Source organism: Arvicanthis niloticus, chromosome 16, assembly GCF_011762505.2.
Source record: "Arvicanthis niloticus isolate mArvNil1 chromosome 16, mArvNil1.pat.X, whole genome shotgun sequence".
NCBI classification, from domain to species: Eukaryota; Metazoa; Chordata; class Mammalia; order Rodentia; family Muridae; genus Arvicanthis; species Arvicanthis niloticus.
Genome location: NC_047673.1, coordinates 24,700,871 through 24,727,296, shown reverse-complemented (window position 1 = coordinate 24,727,296; position 26,426 = coordinate 24,700,871). Strand labels below are relative to the sequence as shown.

The 26,426-nt window shown below is 37.6% G+C and overlaps 1 protein-coding gene across 4 annotated transcripts in view; it reads right to left on the bottom strand.

Moving 5' to 3' along the window:
* Positions 1-2,403: 2,403 nt before the first annotated feature.
* Purg (purine rich element binding protein G) overlaps positions 2,404-26,426 on the bottom strand; it is a 30,778-nt gene continuing 6,755 nt past the window's right edge. For all 4 annotated transcript variants that reach the window (XM_076914010.1, XM_076914012.1, XM_076914011.1 and 1 more), the window contains one exon: positions 2,404-3,325. Coding sequence is in view for 2 of the 4 variants with exons in the window: in XM_076914011.1 (XP_076770126.1) it covers positions 3,221-3,325 (105 nt within the window). In the remaining 2 variants the exon portion in view is untranslated. The remainder of the gene's footprint in view (positions 3,326-26,426) is intronic.

Below are 26,426 nucleotides of genomic sequence, written 5' to 3'. Positions count from 1 at the left end.
AGCTTCTTTCAACTCCCCAAGAGTAACACTGGTTTTTTTTTTTTTTTTTTTTTTTTGGTTGTAAATTACTTCATTTCTCCACTGGATTATCTGGCGCTGAAAAATAGTTTCTTTCTTACCTTGTTTAGAGGGACTTTGTTATGAATTCATTCAGAGTGAACTAACAAAACTGAGTTTCTAAATACACAAGGCTTGGAGCCCATCCTTCCACATTCAGAAGTCATTGTTCATTGCATGTCTTTTGTTAAGTCTTTTATGACATCGAACATTATGTATTGTTAAAAAGTGTAAGCTTCGTCTTCCATTCACAGAGTACAAGATATCAATTTGTAAATAATTATGTGTAGTGTTGAGCTCACTGCACTGTGCACTCTGTTCAGCCCGATGAAGTACCACTCATTTTTTTTTTTAGTAAACCTACTTCCTCTTTCCAAGGGTAAAATAGAGAACAAGGAAGACAGCATTAGTTCTAACTGTGAATCTAAATCACTGTTTCAGCAGAGAATGAACACAGGGGAACACATTTGAAATGAACTCCAGAGGTTCATTCTGATTGTTTCTTAAAATTACTGTCTATTTTCAGACTCAAAACAACTCGTGATGTGACAAATTAATTTCCAAAGATGAGTGAGCCTGGACTTTCAGTGTTAAAATTTTAATAAAAAGATTTTCCTTAATGGACAACATTTGAATTTCTTTAGAAAATGCTTCCCTTCAAGGACATAGAAGAGGAAAAAAAATCTTGAGCTTTCTATAATGAAATTATTATTTTAGGATCAGAAAAGACAATTTCCAAAAATATTGTCGAAACACATAGATAGATGTACAACTTTTACATCTTTGAATCAAGGTTTTACTTAGATAGCCTTCATTTCTTTTCCAATTTAAGACAGATGTTTCATTTATCTCAATTAATTTTTTTGAGGTTCTGAGGATTGAGCCCAGGGCCTTATCTGTAGCAGGCAAATGCTCTATTACTGAGCAACACCCGTGTATTTTGAGGAATGGTCTCACTAAGTTAGAGTACCCCAAAAGACAACATTTTTAGTCTTTTGATGGTATAAATATTGTAGTGAACATTATTAACACAATCTAGTTGGATACAGAATTAAGGTTGGAAATATTTTCATATGAAAAACTTATTTCCTTCACAAAAGCAAGAAATGTATTCTCCTACTCTCTCTTGTAGAATTAACTTTCATGTTGACAGATATTGCCAGAAATAAAGATTCTCTTAAACATTCCTGTGTTTACTTACCCTTCCTTCATTCATTAAAGTAATGTGGAATTATTTTGTGGCAATTGGAATGCTGTTGTAAAACAGGTGCCACGTGGCAGAAACACCTCTGGGGAGGGCTGGGATTTAGGAACACTGCATTTATTCAAGAGCCAGAGGGGTATGCATCTGACTCCATTCTCCAAGTTTTAGTTTGTGATGTCAGAAGCCAGATGAGATTCAATAGCTATTTGAGATGAAATTAATGTATAACAGGGACCCCAGTGATACAGGAATGTCCTCTCAGTCGCCAGACCCACTGGCTAGGCAGGCAGACTTGAGTCCTTTATATTTGATGTCAATGACTGTTGACGGAGGAGCTTGAGTAATTTGCTTCCTCTTTTCCCCTTCTTTTCAAAATTTAATATCCCCAGTGGTTAGGAAAGCTACAAGATTAGGATGCAAATACACACATGGCTTTAGTATTAAGTTTATCTCTGGCTGGGGAGGAACGTTCTGATTTCATGGAGATTATCAGCAGCTTCCCTTATACGACAGTTCTCGGTATAGCTGGCAAGGCTTAAACATCTCACGAGACCATCACCATGCATTTCTCTATCATTTGTTTTGATAGATGATGTCAGTTTGTTCTGGGAACTTGTAATTGGATTATTTCTGTCCTGATTTTCATACTTGAAGAATGTAATGTTCCTTCTGACTTTTGCATTGCAGAAATTGAACCCAAAGCTCCGTGCACGCTAGTTAGGAGCTCTGCTGCCAACCTGCGTTTCAATCCCACAACTCTAACTTTAAGGGTGGCTCTGGAGGAGTGAGTCTTGTTAGTGTTGTCTGGAATGAAATAAAGATTTAGAAGGCATACTTGCTTTCCTGCAAATGTTTTCTTTTGGCTCAATCCAATGGTCAGTTATCAATAAACTACTAAAACAGACAAAGGGACCATCCTGGCACATGTTTGGTCTTTTCAACATACTTAATTTTAGGTCTGACAGGGCTTGGTTTTATGGGTTCATTCTAAACAGGGTTTTGTAAGTTAGACCAATTGGATTTAAATTCCTTGAAACAACATAAATTTGCAGGCACAAATGAATAATGAAATAAACACATGTAAGATCAGCATTCTGGGTCCAGCATGACTGAGTTGACTTCTGAAAAATAAGAATCCAAACTAATGACACATATAAACCAGTTTATTAGATTGTCAGTGATACTTTGAGACAAATTCAAGTTATTTTATTTTACTTCATATAAACAGAGGAAGGGAGGGAACTTTTGAATTTCAAGCTTTGTTCAGCATGTGTGCAGTTAGCATCCACAAAAAGCACCATTGGATTATGGAGGAATTAGCACCACAGGATTTTAGGACCTAACTGTGAACATGCATCACTGAAAAATTTGGAACATGAAAACTGAATTAGTATGAGTTATGGTCCATTATAAACAATACAAGGCAAGTTCTGACTTCTTTTCATACAGTACAATACAGTCACAACCGATGAGAACCTTTGAAATACAATACAGGACAAAACCACCTTGTACCCTGTTAACACTAAAGCAGTTACAGATTTAAAAAAAAAAACATGTTTCTTATACGAGGCAGCAGATTGAACTGATCCCCCCTCCTCAAAATTTAAATTCAGAGTTATATAGTTACATGATCTCTTAAGAAAGTATTTTCAAGTCTACATATCTTCTCCTTCAATACTGGCAAATAGCTATTTGGAAAATGAAAGGCTTAAGAGTTAAAGAAACAGCCCCCCCCCCCGCCCCTGCCCCCAGCAAACCAGACTGAGTCCAGAAGTCCTCCAGTGTGGTAGGGGGCTTTCCACATTAGGCCAGTGTGAAAATGATGCCAATGGCGTCCATACCTGTTTTCCCTTCCATGCAGGAATGCCAAGTACAGAAGCCTTGCGCTCATGATGAACTTCGGTTCATTTCTTTCACCAAATGCCTTTATTCTGGAGTGTAACAAAAGGGACTCATTCCTTATTCCTCAACTGTCTTTGTAGTGTCATAGGGCTGTTCCTTATGCTTGGTCTGACAACAGGGAAAAAGGTTGAGATTCTCTCTGGATTTAGGGTAATTTGTGAGCTAAAGAAAAAATATTAATTTAAATTTAGCAGATAAGAAATTTGAAAGGGAGTCTCACTATTTGCACAGTACAAACCCACTGCTAATATAACTGAAAACCTTTCTGGCAGAAAACATGTAACAAACCCTCCAGTTTTAGCCTAGGCCAATTTTGGCAAATGAAGGTAACTGTATAAGAAATGTGCAATTAGCATTGATACAGGTATATTCGGATCTCAATGTACTGATGTCATGGAAATATAATTTTACTCACCAAGAGAAGAATATACCTGGGAGTGTCTACGCAGACACAGGAGTCAATCATGTGTCTGCCCCACATCAAATCTGGAGTAGTGATAACAGGGTCCTTTAGGAAAGAGTACTCAGTAACAGTACAGCAGCAATGTTATGTCGTCTATGTCTAACAGTGAAACATGTTTGAAAGTAGAGTATCAGTACTGTATGGTAAGGTTACAATTCACCATTGCTATACTTGTAATACATGCGTTTGTTTTCCAAGTTTTTAAAAATCCCACTAGGACCAACATCTTTCAGAACAACAATCTAACATTAAACAAACGTTCTAAGGAAAATACTTAGCATCACAGAGGTTGAGAAAAGCCTGTTATTCAGCATCACAAAATACTCAGTAGGTCTACATTTACGATTGTTCATGCCTTGACGTCAACACACCTTTGGGTTAATATATCTCATTTTAAAAAGAAAACAAAGACAGAAACCAAACAGTTGACAAAAAAAAAAAAATTGTTTTTAGCCTTTCCTTGGTAAGGAAAGACCTGATAAACTTGACTCTTTTCTATATCATGAAATAATGACTCTGTCTAGGAAACATTTACATTTATTAAAATTCTTAAAAGTAGAGAGAGAAAAAGGGCTAAAGTGTAGAAAGAGTTAAAAATAAATAACAACATGGAAAACATTTTTTTAAACTGTTTAGGTATACTGCTCACAGACAAAATTGGAACGTATTAGCCTATCATTTTTACGTTGGAAGATGGAAAGGATCAACATGCAAGGGTAAAAAAACCATTGTATGGTTTTTTTTCTGCTGATTAAATATATTGTATAAATCAACTACCGATTTCTCTAAGAGGGAGCATATATATACCAGCATGTCTACAGGAATGCTTTAAATCTGCTAAGTCACTAAGTCTGGATGACTGGAGGAAAGAAGAAGCAAAATGACTTCTTAAGCTCTATGGTTTCATTAACAGAGTTCAGCTGAAACAAAACCAAGGTGTGATAGGCTAGGGAAATAGTTCTGATTGCCCTTTTATTTGATAATTATTTCAAGACAAAGTAGAGATAATTAAAAATAAGAATTAACACATAAAAGCTGTCTAAAATTTTCTTCACTGAGAGTCTTTAAATTTTACATGGAAATTTCAAATGACTACATGTTAACTTAGACACTTTTTAAAATCATTTTCACATATACTCTTTTCTATTTTCATTTCTGTATTATTCATTGTTTATACTATGTAACATGATTTTCTGTTAAATTAAAATAGTTTGCTTTATCACTTTATATTCTACGTGGCTTTAGAAAAATGTATAATAGGATAGATTTATAAAAGGATAAAGAATACTTTAAGGGATTTTTTTAGACAAATTCTACACAGATAAATAGTTAGCTCCAGATAATAAAGTGCCTTCTTTTTTTTAGGTAATTTTTTTTCACTAAAATATTTTAAGGCTTTACAAGAAACCCAGAACTACCAGAAGTTTGATAGTCTATGGGGTTACATTATTAATTACCAATCTTTTGTAGCTCTTATGTCATTTAATCTTTCAGTATACACAGCAAGTTTTAATCATTAGAAGTTACAAGTTATGAGTTTGCATCAATTCTGAATATTTTGAAGGGCAGGGGAAATGTGTGATTTTTAAATGCTGTGATTTATAAGTAAGACTCAGAAGTTGTAAGTGGCCAATGAACTTCAAAAAGACTCGGGGGATTTTCCAAAAGTGTGCCAAATGGGGCCATTAAAAAAAAAACCTTCTTTGTTCATAGATTCTATTTTCCTTCATTGAAAATGACTGTGCAGCCTTAAGTAGGGAAGGCAGGAGAAACCAATGGTAAATTATTCAGATACAGGCATCGAGATGCCTTCTATCACAGTAAATTTATGTGTAATTTTGTATTGATGCCAACTTCTAATGATAGCATTTCTACCCACTGTGCTCACAACACACTGGCATATCACAGTAAAATGCCTGTGACCGAACATAAGTTTATCTATATGGGAACCATACCCATACAGAAATCCATTTACTGTATGTCTTATTTGTCTTGCGGGGATATGGGTATGTTTTAAGTACAATTATGTACTTAGTTGTGTGGGAAAATAATCTAGATTTTAGGATAAATTATGACTACCTAGATATCTACCAAACTATTTTAAATGAATAAACAGTACTTAAAATGTTTGAATATTTTCCTAAAAAGTATTTTGACAAGAAAATTGCTTATATTTAAATCAGTGCAAGAGTAGATGGTCATGGTTTTTCCTGATCATCCCTGGACTGACTCAAAGTGTTCTTTGAAGGTGTTGAGGTCAGGACATAAGAAAACTCAGTGTGGGGGATGATCTGTGGGACTCACTCCACATCACCAGTCAAACAGGAGCCAACGGGAGGAACAAAGCACTACTTTTTGGACTGGGTTTGGTTTTGACTCTAAAGCCTAGTGAGAGTACTTCTAGGGTTAAAAAAAACATCAAAGTGGTATAAACCATTATAATTGCACATTCCTTTTTCAAAGTGCCACGAGTTACCATATATTTTTCTAAAATGCACACAATTCTACTGTTTCAAACTCTAAATACGTTATATAGGTTCATCTTTTGCGTACTAGTACAGTCTTACGAACGTCACAAATATAACCAGGAAGATGAACTATAAGCTGCCAAAAAACAAAAACAAAAACAAACCAGCATTGCGTTTGTAAGTGGTAGCTGTTGAGAGCCTGTGTCTTTGTGAGGATTCACATCTAAGTGTAGTGAAAACAGTCCACAGGCCTGACGATACCAGGAGAGCTTGTTCAAGCAAACGTTAGTGATATGCTGCCATGCAATGCACACGAGTCCTACGCTTTAAAAAACATACCGGCTTAGCTAGTATTTTTTTTTTTTTTTTTTTTTTTTTTTTTTTTTTTGTCTATTTGACTACATATTATACTTACTCTCTTCAATCATGGAAGCAACTTGGGATCTGATAACCAAGTTTGGAAAACAGTATTAAATACTGAGGTTTCCCATCTTAACTGCTCACTCTCATTATGAAGTACAGCAAAAAATGTGATATTGTTTTTACAAGATCCTACCTCTTTTATTTAAATAGAAAGACTAAGGGGAAATTTGTAGTAGTAGTTATCTTTAGAAGGAATATAAGGATAAAAGGACAATGGAGAACAAAACAAAGAATTATATGGAAGTTCCCCATATTGCTGACTTCCCATTTCATCAGGTAAGAGTTAACAACACCTCTTTACCATGTAATGACTGTACTTAGAGTTCAAAGAACTGCCATGCACACTCATTTACATTTTGAATATGTCTACTCTTTCTGAGTGTAATGAGATTGAAGTTGTTGCTTTGAAAACTGAAATGAAAACGATGTCATTCAGGGGAAAGAGAGACTGTCATTCAGTCATCCCGAGTGCAGTGTCTGCTTCTCTTATGCCAGCGGCTGGTCTGGCAGAGTGCCATGAGAAGGCTGGGTGGAACTGGAAAGTCCTACTGCTAAAACTAGTAATGGGTCATCATCACAGAACAGGAGATGGCTCTTTGGAAGGATCACTTCCTTTTCCTACAGTTTAAGAATCTCTTCTACGGCGGTGGCTCTCAACTTTCCTAATGCCTTTTGATACCAGTGTGGTGACAATATGTTGTTACGGTGACCCAACCATAAAATTATTCTGTTGCTACTTTATAACAGCAATTTTGCTGCTGTTACGAATTGTAATGGAAATATCTGATATGTGACCCCCCCCAAGGGGTCTCGACCCACAGGTTGAGAAGTGCTGTTCCACCCTCTGAGAACGACAATAAAGGCATCTGGAAGAAATGCCTCGTTATATAAGCCTTTCATCTTTTCTGGCTAGAGCTTGAACCCAAAATTGATACAATAATTTTCTGAGAAAATGGACATTGAGAATACAGTCAAATCAGAAAGGATCATGCATGGTAAGTCATTGGCAACACTCTTCCTCCTCTACCAAGCCAAGCCCAATATGCTGACAGGCCAATCACAGGATAGTTAAGCATCTATCCACAGAATCTTCTTACAGTTTTGTTCAGCACTAGGTTTTGATCGTTTCAGCACTTAAAATTTGTTAGAGAAATACTTAAAAATCACTGAAACACGTGAAATTCTTAATCAAAATTGCAGACACAGAAATTCATTATTATATATAGAAGTCCAACTATATTTAGCTGATCTAATACCCCAAATAATTTAATACTGGGCTGTCTTTGTTGCTAATCGACACTTTTCCGGCAGTGTAAAAGCTAGATGATTGTACTTAGACCACAGCTTGTGAGAGCAGTTCTACACATGGATCTAATGACTGACCATCTGCCAGAAACCCATTCTTACTGTGTTACTTATTCCTTTGTCTTTTCTTTAGCTGTTACATTTATGAAACTCTTATTTGTAAGATGTCTTGCAACAGTTATAGAGCAGGTGTTTCTCACTGTATCCAGGTGAGGCTGGCTATGTTAATCAATTGGGTAGTAGTTGAACTGCACAAAGTTGCAAAAGCTTAGTGCAGCTTCTCTACTCTGTAGACAGTGACAGGGTATCGTTCTATGTCAAGCATATTTTGTCATCTTTAGGGCCGAAGACAAGAGCTTATGTTCCGCCGTAGTAGTCAGACCCATCAGAGTATGCAAAGTAAATACCTGCTGATTCAATGTATGAGAAGCAGGACTGAGAAGACAGACAGATAACCTTTCTATTACACTCCCCCTGGCAGTCTCTCCATGAAGCACTGCACTGGCCTCATTACAATACGGTCCGTGGTGTCACCACCTGACTACAGGGTAGCTCTACTCATTCTAAAGTCACCATGACATAGCCCATGGAAGAGTATCTTCCAGAGTGCCGGTGACAGCACTGACTACAACTTTCCCTAAAACTCACAATTATGCATCTCCACCTTTGCCAGGTGTTCTAGTTAAAGGCCAAGCTGCTGCTTATAGTAGCCAATACTTTCCTGAATCTAATTCAGACTCAGTGAATCAAAAAAAAAGCCACACAGCTGCAGCCCACTGGCATGAATATGGAGGCTATCAGGAGGAATGGAAAGGTAGTCACACATACACACAGTTGGGATCTGAGGACTGCTGTTAAAGTAGGAAAACCCAGTCCTGGTGTGGGGTTGGGCGGGGAGAGTGCTTTCCTTGGATCACGTGACTTCTAAGGGTCGACTAGATGATGCCAAGGGTCCTTTTTAGCTCTAAAATTCTTTATTGTGCTAACTACTTCTTCTACCGACAAAATGGGAAACTGGGTGACACTTAAAATTGATTTTCTTTTCATGAAAAAAGAAAAAAAAAAAAAAAAGTCAAGCTAAGCCCTAAAAGTCTGGTGGTTTAGAACTCTCCCACAGCTCTGAATAATAAATTCTCTTTAAATAAATCACTATGCTTTCTTTGGGAACAAGTTTACAGAAAGTATTTTAAATCCTGAATAATCCTATGTAAGTCCCAATAGTATGTGGTCACAATAAGACTGTATTTTGCCAATAAAAGTAGTATTTAGGAGACTGTCCTGTTCCTACCACCTGCTGGGAAGTCACTGGCTAAAAAACATGTCCCTCCACGACCCCATTTCCCACTGTAGAGAGAGGACGGCCACTTATTTCTTATGAAAAATCAGAGCTGTGGTTTTAAATAGCATCTATAGAAAGACTGTGGCTTTTGATATTAAGTTTGAGTTTTTAATTCCAGTCATTTCCTATGTATACAAAACGCCATGTTCACCAAGAAGCAGTAACAACAACAAAAATGTAATGAATCAAAAAACTGGAAAGTGAGAAGCCAGTTCTCTGAGTGCTCAGGGCTAAGCCCACACCCAGCTCCTGAGCAGCACTTCCAGCCCCATAAACACCTGGTTAGTGCTTTCCAGAGCAAGCAAATGGAGGAAGGGTATTTACTATAATATCAACTTTATTTTATGCTGAGACTTTTCAAAAACACTTCAACAGGAAATATACACCAAGAAATCAAGTTTGAAATTCTCTAACTCATCACCCAAGATCGAGCTTTTTATCTTTCTCACATTGAGCTGATATCATCTCTCATATTCAAATGAGAATAGGGGCTATTCCTCATTTTACTACCTGACAAGAAACATTATTGGCTGTTAATTAAAATTAATTACTACGACTAAAATGATGCTGGACTGTTTAGGTATTGCTCAAAGGAAGTTAGCAGTCTTTAGAATTGAGAATATATCCTTGAGGCTTATAGTGATGGCTCTGTAGGTTTTTCCTTACAGGTTAAATTATACTAATAAGGTTCTCTTGGTAATTCAAATTGAACTGGCCTTTCAAAAATGAGAAATACAACGCAGGCCAAATTCCACATGAAAGTAGGTCACATTAAAGAGAAGCTTCATTTCAGTATTTTTGGAATTATCAGACTGAAACCAGAAGAAAAATAAGTCTGAGTAGGTAGGGAAGGGCAGGCAAGATGGCCTGGTGGGGAAAGGTGCTTGACGTGCAAGCCTGGTGACCTGAGTTTGATGTCCAGAACCCACCTAAAGGTGCACGAGGAGATCTGACTCTATGCACTGACTATGAGGTTGCCCTCTGACCTCCACATGTGCACCATGACATGCATGCCCACCTTCAGACATCACACACACACACACACACACACACACACACACACACACACACACATATTTAAGGAGCAAAAAGGATTGTAGGGTACTTAGTGGTAGGCAGGGACATAAAAGGAATGAGGATTCAAGTGGCTATGAGAGCTAGGAAATTAAAATAATAGTTCTATTAGTATTTGCTCATCTCTCAGGCTACTTTGTATCTCATCGGGTAGCTTTTCCCATGAACTGATATAAGCAGTATGTTACTATATGGCTCTTTTCTTATGCCAAATAATTATTTAAACATTGAATGAGGTGTCATCCTCCCATAACAGCAATGGAGTAGCTGATGTGTACGCTACTGGTATGTGACAGCAATGCTGGGATCCCTCTGTGTTCCCAGTGTTGAAGGTGGAGGCAGGTGTGGATGCAGGGCAACACCAAAATTCAGTTATTTACAGGACACGGAAAGAACTCTTGCACAAGACAACAGATGATGAATACTGCAATATAGTGTAGCATGCAGCACCCCAGAATCACAGTAAGTATCTGTTCAAACTCACTGCTATTGCTGGAACTTCACTGACTCAAGAGCTAAATGGCAATATTTAGACATCCTTAGGATGCTGAGAAAAGTCAGGTGCAATCTAGATATCAACCTTGCTGTGCCCGCTCACCTGGGACTGATGGAAGCTTTCCTTGGGCTTCTAGGTCAAACTCAATTGCTAACTATAAAATTGAGTTCCTTAGGTGCACATTACATCATCTAGAGCGCACAATAGCTACCAAGGTATCACCAACGTGGCAAACAATGGAAGTATTGTTAGAGCTATCATTTTTCTTTAAAAGACAAAGTTAGGCCCGGGACAGCCTTGAACTTGTGGTTCTCCCCCTTCAGCCTCTCAAGCACTAGGATTGCAGGTATGCCGCACCAGGCCCAGTTCTCCAGCGTGTTTTGATAAACTAGACTCTACGGTGAGTATTTCCTCACCTGGAATTATTTTTAATGCTTGCTCTGTGAAACTACAGCATAACTATGAGGGAAAGAAACAAAGAGTCTGAAGGCCCCTGTGATAGCTAATGGGCTCTCACCTGCGCTCTGTTTTCAGTGGAAAAATTCATTTGTCAGAAACAGTACTTCTTGATCCATACAGCCCCAGTTACAGTGGGAGAGGTGTCTGAAAGTCACAGGTACTGCCACTTAATGCTGGCCAGCGCTTTCTCACCAGGTTTGCTGTGAAGATGTTCATCAACTCAGACACACAGTTCAGATCTGTCCTAAGAAGACTGTCTTATCAGCAATAAAAAGAAAAAAACTACTGCATAACTCAACAACATGGATGATTTAACAGACAAACAAAAGAACCCAACATGAAAAAAACCACATGCTCAGTGAAATAAAATCCAAGAATACATGAATGCGCGGCAAATGAGATCAATGGATGGTTCTGGAAATTGGGAAAGCAGGCATGGGGATGTTGTGACTGATAGGAATATAGAAACTTTTGGGGTAATGGGAATATTCCTTGTTTCCACAGTTGCTGAAACTGAGTGGCATAGCATTTAACATCATGTAAATGGTGTTTTAATCAAAAATTGAAAAGCATAACAGTGAAATACATCTAAAGATTCCTTCAGAAGCATTAGAAGGTAAGTGCCATTGTTTTCTTCAAAAAATGTTCTCTTTTAAACTCTCCCACAAAGAATAATATACTCTGGAATGGAACCCAGGACTAATACTCTCAAGGGACTAACCACTGTGGGACAGCAGGGCACGGTCAGCTCGGAAAGGAGACAGATTCAGTATAAGTAGGTTGGGGGTGGGGAATGGGATTTTATCTTATGCTGCTTGGTACAGTGAAATATGTACATAGCATTCCATGTTTAAAAGCCTAGAGATGGCAGTGTGGGTCCTAATTTATGATTACCTCACTATTATAATTTGCTGTGTTCATTGGTTTTAAAGAGGTTACTTTCTGAGTCAAATATCTAATGGATGCTTAGTTTTCCTACAGAAATATAACCCTATTACTCTTTATGGTCATTCTAAAAATAAAAGAAAATTATGTTAGTTCTGAGAAGAAAAGTGCTAATATACTGAACAGAATTTGCTCACAAGTGATGCCAAGTATTCATCTGTAAAGTTAAAACTCTGATCAAAAGCCAATCATTTTTCCAATTTATTCCTTTTGGTAATTTCAATTAAAACCTACCAAAGGTGTATGCTATGCCATGGCTCTATGTGTTGTAACAAAGGCATCGAAAATAAGATTTGACCACTCATAATCACCTCTACCTGAGAGTAGAGGGAAAGCTGAAAACGTACAACTTCCCTGCACAATGAGGGCCACAGCAAGGTGCTAGAAAAGGAGATGAGTAACCTAATTTCCCTAAAATTACTATTCTTTACCTTGAAAAGAGGTTTTTTTTTACTCCACATTACAAATTTAGATTGATTAATAGTGAAAGTGTAGACACAAACTTACTTAGTTTGAACCAAAAACAAAAGAAGGCTGATTCTCCTAATTTATAATTACTATCATGGCTGTTAATAGAAAACTCCATAAATGTAAATTGATATACTACTAATGAACAATAAATCAATAAGATAACACAGGCTCTCAGCTAGGGTTTCCCTGTAACTGCTCAACTAACAATCAGTCCCTGTGTAACAAGGAACACTTATGCAGTCAACACAATGGCAGTCAGTTCAGGTAAACATTCCTGGTGGTTTTATAAGTCTCTGAGTGTCAGAAGAAAACAGAGCTCCTGTGTGAGATAAAAGGAAAAACCACACAGTTCAGATACTGGCTGGCCTTGAATCCACTCTGTTCCTTAGACAGACTGGCAGTGCTACCTCTGCCTCCAGGGTGGCTGAGATTACAGACATTTGTCACCACACAGACTTGTAATGATGGCTTCAATTTTAGAATAAAGGGATGAAAAAATTCACCCAGTGCTGAGAAAACACTCAGTGGTATTTTAAATAAACATATCTTCTGACTGCCTCTGAAGCAGAAGATGAACACTGGCTGCAGAGAAACCACTTTACAAGATCTTGCACAGGTTCTGAAGTGATTAGTTAGGTGGTTTTTGAAGAAACTACAAGACGTCTTTGAGGTTTTTCCCTGTTTATGAAGGGACAGGAGAGTCCTTCAGAATGAATCAAAGTTGAGGGCATATGGAAATAAGTGGATATCAGGTTGTCAAGTCACTATGGCTATCCATGCCAGGATGAAGAAACAGAAGAAGCAGTTCCTTTAGTGCAGGGCCAACTGGTCTTCAACTCATGTGACCTACCTAATGCTCGGCTTTTGACGGACAGCATCTTTTTATTTTTTATTTATTTCTTTAATTTCTTAACTATAATCTTACTCATTTTCTTAATGATGTCTTTGAATGAACAGAAAATTTGAATTCTGCTGGAGTCTCATGCACATTTTTTTTCTTATACAGTTAGAGCCCTTGGTTTTCTGTTCAAGCAAGTTTCATTATGCATTCGTGCCTGTGAACAAACAACTGTGACACTTCCAAGATTACAAGTTAGGAAGTTTAATAATGTTAACATTTCTTACGTGTCACTATGTGACAGATATTTTGCTATGGCTTCATGTATCTTAGAATGTTTAATTTTCTTAAACAGCAACTGGTTCACCAGGGGCCCTTTTGCTCTGGAATTGACTGGAGACAGAAGATGGCCTAGAAAAGAGTGGGTGATCAGCTGGAGGTTGAATGAATACCTTTCAGAACACTGTAAAGTTAGATTAAATGCCCTAAATCTGATAGACTCTGGACTTCAATCCAGGACTGGCTGACACTGAAGTCTGTGCTAGTTACTGTGCTGTACTGGTGCTGGAGAATGTAGGGGGACCCAGAACCTAGAACTGTCATTAAAATCATTGCTATTGCATAAGGAAGTGGAAGAAGTTGATTATAATGATTCTTGTTTTATTCTTTTCTTGGGAAAAGGTAGTTGCGGAACTTGTATTAAGCTCTTCCTCGATAATCCTAGTCATATGGAGCATTTCAAAAGGCAATTTACATATATCATATTTAAATATATGATAATTTATAAATATATGATAATTCTTGCAGATTAGGCCAACTTGCACATGAACTTTTTATGGCCATAAATATAAGGTCAGAATAATACAATGTGCATGTAAAATTCATAAATTAAGATGGCTAATTCCTCAGCAACGCTACAACTTTGGTAACCTGGGAATATCAGGGATAGGGGTCATTTATTTTGTGGAATTTCCTACTTAAAGCTTTGATCACAGTTATTAATGCTATTGAAGTGGAGATACTTCTAACATGTGCTGAGTTCTTGCTCTGACAGATGACATAATGAAAGGGGCTGAAGGCATGGCAGTGCTCTGGACTCTTCACTCTTGTTCACTGTGAACCCTCACGAGGAGAACAGGTGTGGGTTCTTGAGTTAGTTAAGAAACTCCCACTACCTTCAAACGGATCTTCGAGCCAGTCTCCTTCAGCTTATTGTGTGGTCACTCATCAATCTCTTGTTCATAGGAACAAAGGTTTGTGGAATTTATGAAGTTCTTAAAGAATAAAATATTGTATTAAAAACCAATAAACTAGACAAAAAAGTGAACATCAGAGAAAAAACTCATTAGTTGATTTATTAGGTCTACTATGCAAATGAGGTAGTTAAACTCACTATGCAGGTGCAATGATAAGAGGTAACAGGGGGACTAGGGATTAGGTTGCTTAGGCAGGGAGAGTCGTGCATGTTGAAGGTGAGCAGCTAGGCTGCTGTGTTGACAGTCAGAATCCAGTGAAGAGATCCGGGTACTGACAGGACCATCAGAGCACAGAATTACTGTGTCTTCTACCAGGGCTCAGAACCAGCATACTGCCGAGTGGAGACTGAAGCCTAACGATCATGTGAAAGCAAGGAGGTATCTACAGTGCTTCTTTCTTTTTCTCCTTCCTTCCTTCCTTCCTTCCTTCCTTCCTTCCTTCCTTCCTTCCTTCCTTCCTTCCTTCCTTCCTTCCTTTCTTGATAAATTTTCACATAGCCCAGGTTGGCCATGAACTTGTGTTCCCTGCCTCCAACTCTGAAATGCTGGGCTTATTGGCATGTACTACCACAAGTGCCCAGAACGCAGTCTGAGAAGTCCTTTAGCTACAGAAACGTCTAACTGACCAACTTCTCTTTTCAAGGCTGCTATCTAACACTTGTCTGTCAGGACGAAGGCTTTACTTCTCAGTGGGCTCATTAATGCCTTGTTATTTTATTATTAGGTAGGCTGGTGAGTGTGGCTAATTTATATATCTAAGAGGGGCTAGCAATGTGCCGCTGATTTAAATCAGAACTAAGGGAGGTTGTATGTGAAAGAACTCTGAAAATGATTCCAAGTTCTATATAAATTAAAATGTAATGTTTCCATCTTTAACTTAATTAGAAAATACTTAATAATTGATGAACAGTTCACAAATGATTCAGTGTATGCCCAATTGGTCAGTCCCGCAATGTTCCTATGTGAGAACTAGTGTATCTGCCGACTCACACGACCTGAACAGAAGCAGGCCTAGTCTCTTTGGCCCATCAGTGCTACAGTCATTACAGTAGAGAGCACTGGAGGATGCTTGTAAATTCTATTATGTGGAAAGCAATCTGTGACTACACAATCAGCAACGTAAGACTCAAGTCAGGCAGACTACAAAAGCCTACGGCAGGGAGAGCAAATATGCAATACATGTCACCATGCCATGTCACCCAGCTACAGAAACCATAGCAGCATTATGATATGATGTGTCTTCATGGGGATGCCTAGTCATCGCTCATGCTTGTTGCTCAGGAATTCACTGCCACTTGAAAACTCTAAGCATGAGATGGAACAGATTGCTATTTTCATTCCTGGACAGCAAGAGAGCTTTGGAATGATGAAGACAAAATTACTGTCTAAAATAGTACTGTTGTATTTCTCTGTTTGCATGAGTGAAATATATTTAGTGCACTGAAAGAATGTAAAAAAAAAATCATATTTAAAAGATCAATGGCTAAATGTAAATGCAGCCAATTACGATCGAATCACTCTTCTTAGGTATGAATACACTGCCTGGAACATGGCAGATACATGAGATAGCTGTTGAAGGGAAACACAGGTTTGATTAGGCTCCAAAAGATATTTAGAACCAAGTAACCTTGGGCATGGCACAAAAAATGTCTTTAAGTAAAATTTAGAATGTTTAGAAAACAGAAGACCCCACAACACATTGCAACTTAATTTGCGTGGCATCTTTGCAACAAAAATGACATAGTATTCCCTCGTGGGTTTCAAGTGATCACTTTCATTATCGCTTGTCACCGTTTAGAATTCTGTGAAGTACCGTGATTTCAAAGGCAGAAGAGGAACAGGAGGGGGATCAGCAGTGATTAAGTGAAGAGAGATGACTTTTGCAATCAGCACAGGGCAGGGTGTGGAGGGAATGCAGAGGAGGAAGTGAGAGGCCTTTAAATTTATACTCAAGTCAAGGAGGTGAGAGTTCTCATATGGGAAACCAAGTTGAACGTATACTGAACCAAGATTTCTAAAAATCTCATCAAACTCTAAGAACTGCCTACTTAAAGCTTTTGTCTAGTTAAAGCTTATACAGGATCATTAATTTCTGTATTAGCTTACACCCACACCCACACCCACACCCACACCCACACACACCAACACACACAAGGTTAACCATGGGGATTGGGCAAATTAGAAGTGAAACTGTAAAAAAGCCATATTGAAGAACGCTAAGGATGGAATGGTCAATAAATGTGAGACGCAACAAAGAGGAGCGGAAGATAGAAGGAAGCTGGAGATAGCGAAGCAGTTTGACTGGCTCAAGGGATAATGCTGTTAGAAGGGTCCAGAGTTCACACAGCCTGGCCCAATCCCCACAAGTGACGAGTGAGAAGAATGCCATCCCCAGAGCTAAATGCTTTGTCCTAGGCCCTGGCTCTGCTAGAAACCAAGATATGGCTCCTGAACATAGATCCCTAACCTGTATATAAATAACATTGTTGCATATCAGGAGGCCAAAGGCAAGACTAGGATTCCTTTAAACACAGACTTCAAATGGCAGTCCAAGTAATAAACACCTAAAATTCTTTGGTTTTCTTAAGTATATTATAAATACAGCAAGTAATTTAGCATTGTATGCAATTTAAAGCTATGCTGTGTAACAAATTTACTAGGAGTAACTTGTCATTTAGCATTAATTATTGAAAGTCTAAGAGAATCAAGTGCTGTGTCTGCCCAAGATTAATCTTTTCTATAGAAAATGTAAAAGTTCCTATCACAGGTGCAAATCCCTTAATGGAAGGAACTGCTTGAACCGTAGGGTGTTATATCCTCAAACCCAAGTCAGAGATGTTTAAAAAGCAATCAATTCAAACTAGCATTAGTTACTGTAAGTGCCACAGACACCATATTCTAATTAAATTTAGCATTATAAAAAAGTAGGTAAATGATTTTAAAATGAAAACTCAGAACTTGGGGACTTTCTAGGCTGAAATTCGGTTACCTATAGGTTCCTACTTATACAATATTAGCGCTACTCTTATATCCGAGACTACAAATGGAGAACCGGCTAAATTGTGATGCTGGCAGCCTGAGCTTGGGAGAGTGAGGGCACTAAATGGAGTTCTGTGATTTAGGTCTGCTAATAATATACAATGAAGAGAGGTTTTAAATAGCAAGAGGAGCTCTGAAAAGAAAGAAAAGTAATTGCTTGGTCTGCTACAGAACCAGCCAGCTGTACCACACCTCCTCAGTTAAATCTATTTAATTTAATGAAAAAAATTTTCTCCTGATGGAAAAAGAAAGAAAAAATCTTGTGTTGACTATTCTTACGGGCCAGGTTTCTGAAAATAATATTTGAGATTTTATTGTCAAAAAGTGCATTTTTATTTTACTCATATTATTTTATACCCAAATATATTATTCCCATAATAGTTGTTTCAGGCTAAACAGTTTCATATTGCATTAAGCAAAGATTTGTGAAATTATTTAATAAATATTAATACTGTTAGGTTCTAGGAAAACATCCAATCTGATACATGTTATTCATTAGAAGAAAATGAACCTCTGGTGTCCATTGGAAAGAGCCATGTGAAGACTAATATTTAAGCCTGCTTTTCCTGGCAACTGCAGCTTCAAATCTTGAACAAATAAGCAAGCACAAAATGGCCATGAGTCCCCTCAGTTCTCAGAATCAAAGCTTACTTTCATTGGAAGAAATCCCAGTACAAAATATCCTCCACTTAGTAACAAGGATTCTTTGGACAATCTTCATACACGGACAAGGGCTTTGCGATTCTAAATCTTTTTTGCATGCTAGAACCATAAGAAGATAAAGGTTTATTGGGCGGGCAAAGTGCCAATACTATAAATTCGTTATAGATGAGGGGTTAAGAGATGACTTTGTACATTTTTTTGAAAGGCTGTGAAGAAAAGCCATGCTGAGGTGGGGTAGGGAGAAATGGGACTTTAATGGTAGAGGAATTAAGGTTTTCCATACAGAAATATTCTTCAGTTTGGCTACATACAAATAATATGATTGACCACCAGGAAACTATTGAGTGGTTCATTTTATGATGTGTAGTTTTGGACACTGAAAAAACCTGACTATTAGTAGAAGTGATGCATTAAAAAATATCCCCAAACTAAGGATGCCTTTTATATTCCTTAGTATTTTGGGAGAAGGGACTGATGAAAATGATACGAGAATTAGAGGTTCAGGCTGTGAGAGACTGAAAAGACCTAAGAAACTCAGGCTGCAGAGAATTTCAGAAACGAGGTGACGGTGAGAAAGGGCCGTTGGAATTTGACCTTACAGTGTGGGGAGAATAATGGAGGTGGACACTTGGGGTCCTCAGTATCCCCAGCTATACCAAAAAGCTGGCCAAGGCGACACTACTAACTAAACAGCTGGATTTAGGCCTCAGGTCTCTCTGTGTTTAAAGCAATCAATAAGTCTTATTTAACAGTATTAACAACAACAAAAAAAAGATCACCATCCACAATGTCATGCCATAGTATTTAAATGTAAGCAATTTCAGCTGGAAAATGAAATGAAAGTTTCCAGGTTGCACTGATGGTAATGAATGGCTTCAACTGGAGGTGGTGGCTGTCACCTGTTTCCCACACTCTGTAGGCAGAGGCAGTGGGAGCAGGAGTTTAAGGTCAGCTCAAATTACCAAGATGGTGTGAGGGTACCCTGGACAAGAGGAGCCCTTGTAACAACCACCACTACTACCATCATCACAACCACCACCACCTCTCAGCATCCAGATAATTATAACAAGACATGAACAAGACAATTCAAATTGTTAATTTCAGAACTTTTCTACCAACTAGTCAATCATAATCCTTGGAGAATCCAAACTGACCTTGTTAATAAATCAATGTCACTAATGTCTGAGTACCACTGGACTTTGAATGGATTTATATGTTTGTGTGTGTGTGTGTGTGTGTGTGTGTGCGCGCGCGCGCGCATGTGTGCAGGTATATGTGGAGATGACACTTGGCTGGGATTGGTTCTTTCCTTTTACCATGTAGGTTCTGGAGATTGAATTTCTATCATTAGGCTAGACAGCAAGTGCCCTTACCTGCTGTGCCATCTGGTTGACCCAACTGGAAAATGCTGTTATTTTAAGGGTGCTTAGAACTCTTCCAAAGCAAATACAAGCTGTAACCATTAAGGTTATACTTTTTGATATCATCATGGTAAAGAGTTTTCTGTTCCTTGGAAGCCCAGTGGAGATTTTGTGCTGTTTTAAAAGTAAATTCTTGGTTTAAAACAATTTCCTTGAATTGTTAAAGACTCAATCCTAGGCGAGTCACCTGGTAATAGGCGCTGTAAATACCAGCTGTCGTGCTGAATTTGAAATGTTTAGAGCTACAGTGAGATCTTCTCTAGCTTGGAAGTTGGGATGACACATAGCATATACTTGGCACGAATGTTCTTCTCTCCCTCTCTCTGTAGATTCAGACGTCCAGGTTCAACAACAAATCATATGAACCCAGTTTCCATTAGTTCTCCAAGAGCAAGGCTTAGGGGCTGGAATCTCTCTCTATGCATACAGAGTGTATATTTGTGTGGTGTAGAAACTGTTATAAGCAATTCATCTAATTGGTAAAGTCTGGGAAAAAGCAGTTCTCCTTTAAAAACATTTCTTAGCTTTGGGGATGGAACCCAGGGCTGTTTGGGAAATGATCTTTCATAGAGGTACAGCCCTCAAAACTAGTTGTGTTGTTTTGTTGTTAGAGATAGGTGAAAGTGTGCGTGTATGTGTGTGTGTGTGTATGTGTGTTTGGGGAGGGGTAATGTTTTTGAAGGATCCTTGGCAATTTGAAACCAAAATTCTTTATTCACGTTGCCTAATTAACATAGATAAATGCAAAAGTCCCACATATTATTTCTCTTAAGCTCTCAGAATTAAAAAGATGTAGTTAACAACTCTTTTCTCATTAGTTTCCTATTATACTACACTAAGTACCCACTTACCTAGTCTCTGCCTATACAGTCTCTACCAGGCTGGCAAACATGGAGTAAGTTATTTTTAAGTGTTAATCATTTTAAAAAGATAATATACTTAATGTGTGTCTAGGGGAACAATGTCTACATTAAAAGCAATGGGTCCAACTGTTACCTAAGAAAGAACCATAAACTACACTATATAGTTCCTCTATCTTGAAAACACAGAGAAGATTCAGGAGGATGATGAAGATAGTGTTATGTGTTTTAAAGGAAATGAATTTATTTTGCCTCACATATATCTCAAGAAATAATTAGCATTTAAAGCCCTTAGATCTATTTACCTAACCCATGAATCATTCATATATTGCATGATATACATCACAAAACCTAAAATTTGGAGACTAAAGTAATTTCTAGGTTACTTTAGGTCTTAATATTTTTAGATTCAATAAGCTTGTCAGTCATTTTTGAGTAATCATTCACTTTCCTTTCCTAAGATATATATGCCAGAATTACTTAATAAATTAAAAACACGCCTCAGTACCCATATTATTTGAATGATTATTTTCATGTCTTTATAATCCATTCCTGCCAGATAGATCTTGAGACAGGTGTTGAAAAGTGAGAGGGAATCAGAAAGGTTATTAAATGTACTGAGTATAAAAAGAGGAGAAAATAGTTTATCAAAACTCTAGCCAACTTATAAAATCTTGCTTTCAATTTGTGAATATCTCAAGGTAGTCTAAGTTTATTGGGACATTAGTTCTAAGTGTTTTCCTCTAGTATCTTTGTAGGTCAGGTAAAATCTCATCTATCACAGTAGTACGTACTTTCCCCAGATCAGCTACATCATTTCTTCTGTGATGTGTTAGAGGCACTCATCCTTGGACTTTTCTTCATTCCACCAATCCTGCTGTACGGAAATGCAGGTGGGCATCAGCAGCCTGAGGTTTACCAGGCCCTGAAAGTGACTCAGGGAAGTTGGAAAACCATCTTCCTAAAGCCCTGGGGAGGAATATGGTCCTGTAAAAGAAGCACTCATCCTGTGGGTAATTCTGTGTGGCAGAGACTGGGATAATGTCTGCAGAGTATGGGGGCAGGGTGAACTGTCAGTCAGCTGGCAGGGAAAATTGTAAAAAGCAAGAAAACCTCTCAGTAACATTGCTAAGATTTAGTTCCAAACTGATTTAACATAGCCAGTTATCTTTAGTTCATGAAAATGAAACTGTAGAGCCACAGTGAATGGTGATTTGTCTTTTCTGTCTCTAGGGATAGAATCAGGATGCTCCATCTATGATCCCAACATCTGCATTCTTTAAAAATTACCAATTTTAAAAGCTGACCAGGGTTGGAGGTTAAGTCTATAATCTATACTTAGGATCAAGTAAGTTCTATTTATGAGTGTAGCAACTTAAACTGAGTGAATAAATCTTTAAGCAAAAATTTCTTGGTGAGGCAAATAAACCCATTTATAGGGAATAGTTTTAGATAAAAGAGTAACCTGACACTAGTTTATGCTGAGTGAGGCCAGACCGTGTTTTATTACTGTTGGGATGGATGTGTCAGTGTGTCAGATTCTGAGTAAGTCTTACAGATAGCCTGCCCTGACTGTGCACAATCTTGGGTGTCAACTTGGTTTAAATATACTAGTTGGCAAATATGGAGCCAATTTTATTATAATGAAGTTAATGATGCTGTTATACAGATTACAGTGTCTACATGAAAGGTTCTGCAATGCAACAGTATAAAGTAGGTATTCAATATTGGCTATTAATAATAATAAACCTTAACTGATACCTTTCCCCATCTCTCTCTCTCTTTTTTAAAGAGTGTTTTATGTAGTCCACATTGGCCTAATCTTCTATATAGCCAAGAATGACCTTGAACTTTCTATTTATCCTCAGCTCTCAGCTAACTATGGCGAGGATACCAAGAATGGCTGAGTGAAGGACTGGTCCTCTTTTCTTATAGTCTATATAGAGCTATCTTATTTCATAGAGTGACTCTGATCTTTACTATGCTTTGTCATTTGAAAAAAATAAGTAGGGTGAAAGTAGGGCCACATTGGTAGAGAAAGTCATGGTCTTACTGAATTCCAGTAGGGTACATATGTAGGAGGGGAAAAAGATTGTGAGTAAGCTGAATTCTCTTAGTTATAGCATGGTAAACTTTTTAGGGAATTTACTAAACAGCAATTGATTTCCTCCTGTTAAGAGTTCTAGATTGTGAAATTATTGGTATAAATCTTACTGCCAGTCTGAGGAACATGAAGGCTAATATGGCAGCCTCTGAAGCAAATTAGCAAGTGGCAAGAAATGTTCTGGATTTAGGTAGCTGTATACATTGTTATCCTTATTGCTGGCTCATTATATTGTGGTTCTATGCTTAGATCTGTTGTGAAGTTTTGACATTTCAAGCATGTATTTGTAGGTAAAGCTGCAGTCTGAGAGTAGCTGAGGAAACTCTCAACCTAATGATAAATGGAAAAAACCAACAAACTAAGCTGTTCTCTCATGTCCCACTTAGATCCCAGACACCAAGGGAAGCAACTGGGAACTGAAAATATAACTGCTTTTTTGAGGAGCGGGAGGAGAAAACAGAAAAAGAACTTTGTCTACAATAATCAATTCATTCCATGGAATTTGTTCAAAATAGACCAGCTAAATTGCTACTGAGAGCCACCACCAGGCCAAAGATAGGCAATCACATAGAATGTTTTGAGAGAGTAGAATTTTTAAGATATCAAAATATGAAAAATCAAAATATTTATGTGCTTATGTTCTTTAAGATACAGGTATGTTGCTCTTAAATGCTGTCTTTGATAATCTGTTGAGAAAGGCATCACTCTCTAACACTGTTTATTGGCTGGCACTGCACAGTGGAGGGTTGTCTACAGCAATGCCCTTCTGACTATAATGACTTCTCCACTCATGAACTATACAACAGATCCATCCTGCTGCAGGCAGGTAAGTGCTCTTCTGTGAGTTCACCATCATAGATTATTCAATGTGGCTGAGAAGAGCATCCAAGCCGGTCATTTATTCTCTGGGACACTGATGACAGTAGCTACATACCACTTAGCATTGTATTTTATAATTGTTTTAACAATGGTGCTAGGTCTTAAAAATTCCTATGTCATGCAGAATTTAAGAGATGATTATAGAATATACACAAGAAACAAGCCACACTCCTTCAAAAATGAGACTTGACATATAAACATGTTCCCCTCAAAAAATAAAAGCAGAGGACAGTGGTAGAACAAAGTGTGAGCAAATGTAGTTACTATGTAACAACTGGTCTTACTTTTCTAGGGCTAGCTCCTGTATCATAGAACTGGGCTTATTACTTTCTCTGGTTCCGTGTTTAAGCTTAAGTAGGGAAATGAGAATACATTATGTCCTTTCTTTACATTAGACTGATTTCTTTTGTCATAGAGGAGAAAAACTTATCAGCTACTGCCCTTCTGTTTCTTTTCTTTCTACTACTTTTATGCAACCTCCTGGAACCTATGATAAATAAAATCCCAAAAAGTACCAGCTCACAGAACCACTTTCTCTTCAGTAGTTTCTAACAGGAGACATTCTGGCTTTAGTCAGCTAGAGCAATCAGATTTATAACATCAGTTTAATAAAGATTAAAAAGAGAAACTTTTCCCCTTCAAACTTACCACCTGAACAACTCAAATACTTAAATACTGTAAGAAATTTTAATGGTCAGTTCTTTCTTTTTTTCAAATTTTATTATTTCTTAAAAACTTAAAAGTGTTATGGAACAGTTGTCAATAAGAAGGGTAAACTAAGACACATAGTTGCTCTCAAGTGTCAGAAATCAATCTTGATGGAGACACTCTTCTATATAAACAAGCTATTTTTGTCATGCTCATATAATTAAGGGCCTTCCCAGTGGCAATACTGACCACTACATGCTCCAATGTGTTGGTGGATGTCACTGTCAATAAAACTACACAATTTTTACAAGGAAACACACAAAAAATTTAGGAAGGATAATTTACCAAAAACAAAGGAACTCTGAAGAGGAATTGGAAGTTATTCTTTTGTCCTAAATTTTGAAGGAAGATTTGCTACAGAGAAATACACACAGACACAGACACACAGACACACACACACCATTTGAATTTAAACAAGTCAATATATGCAAATTGTGGCCAGTTTTTGCAGATTCACTAAAGGATGGTGAGTTACTCATTAAATGTGTAATTCAGTCAGGATTTTAAAGTGTTTGAAAGGATCATGTCTTCTGACAACACCTCTCTCATGTTTGAATAGGAAATTATGCCATCCACCACACAGATATTACCATAAATTTTAAACCAGCGCTTTTAGTTTTTGTATTTTGTTTTTAGGAAGTTTACAGATACTCATCTATTAAAAGAATCCCTAACCCATGTTTAAGATATATTTCTAATTCTGTTGAGTCTTTTGCCCTGGTTGCTTTCATTTGTAAAATTGAAGGGGTCAAGGGTAGGCTATTTCTTGTCTTAGGTTTATTCCCCACATTGGTAGTCAATCGAAAAGAGAAGAGGTCTTGATATGCCCACATGGTGAGCAGGAGTCATGGTCCCTCTCCCCTAAAAGCAGTGGTGGTGAACTACTAAAGTAATTTTGCTTACATTTCCATGAGTAGTAACAACTGCCACTTCCGCTGTTTTCTTTTGCCTCACCGTACTTTTCAATAGATACATTTGCTTTTTCACAGTCTTCCAACAGATGACTTAGTTGTACTTACAGTCTCTTAGCTTCCTAAGGAATAGTATACCCTTATCATGGCCCCAGGATTTCTGACAGACTCTGGTCCATTAAAAAACAAACAAGGGGAATAAAAAAAAAAAAATAAACCCCAACCTTTTCATGGTTGGGAATGAGGCTGGGTGGCACAGTACGTGCTTGCATTGGCGTGGCCTTCAGGTCTCCAGTCCAGTCACACACACACACACACACACACACACACACACCAAATTCAAGAAAAAAAAATATAGTGCTTTAAATGATTATGAACAGTGCTGTTTCTCTGTGCAGACATGCATTTCAAAAGCTGTTAAATAAACTTTATACCTTCCATATTCTGGATAGAATGTTTCACGATACTAAATCAAGCAATTTGAACAGCGCCATAACATAAAATCTTTTGCTACAGTTCTAATGCTCATGTACTCATAATGGCAAGGTCTTTGGATGAAAAAATAGTAGCACAGTTAGTAAAAACTGAAAGCTATAATTCGTTAAAGCTTTTAAATCTCAGAGTTTTTCGTTAGAGAACATAGTTAATCTCACATACCACTTGGCTATATTAGTTAATATCCAGACCCCCCTGAACTAATGTGTTACTTCAGGAAAAAAATCAATAGCTTTCTGAGAGGGACAAAGAGGGCGACATGGAAGGTGAAGTGGCTGGGTGTGAGGAAGGAAACTCGGATGAGAAACTGTGTATTTGTACACTTAACAAAAAACATTGACATCTGCAACCTAGGTCTATACCAATGGGGTTTACTTACTATTTTCTTGATGTTTTCTCTGTATAAAAATGATATGCTAACCAGGTAAAATAGGATATTTAGCAAAAAGGGAAAAAAAATCCTTAAATGCCAGGCCTAAAGTTGATATTATTAGGAATGGGAGGGTCATGTATTTATGCATTTGAAAAGAATATACGTATATACATGTTTATAAGTGAGAATGACTCTAAAAGAGTAACGTAAGAAACTGCTAACATTGGTTGCTACTTTTCATTGTCTACCGTAGCATCTTCTTATTTGGCACTA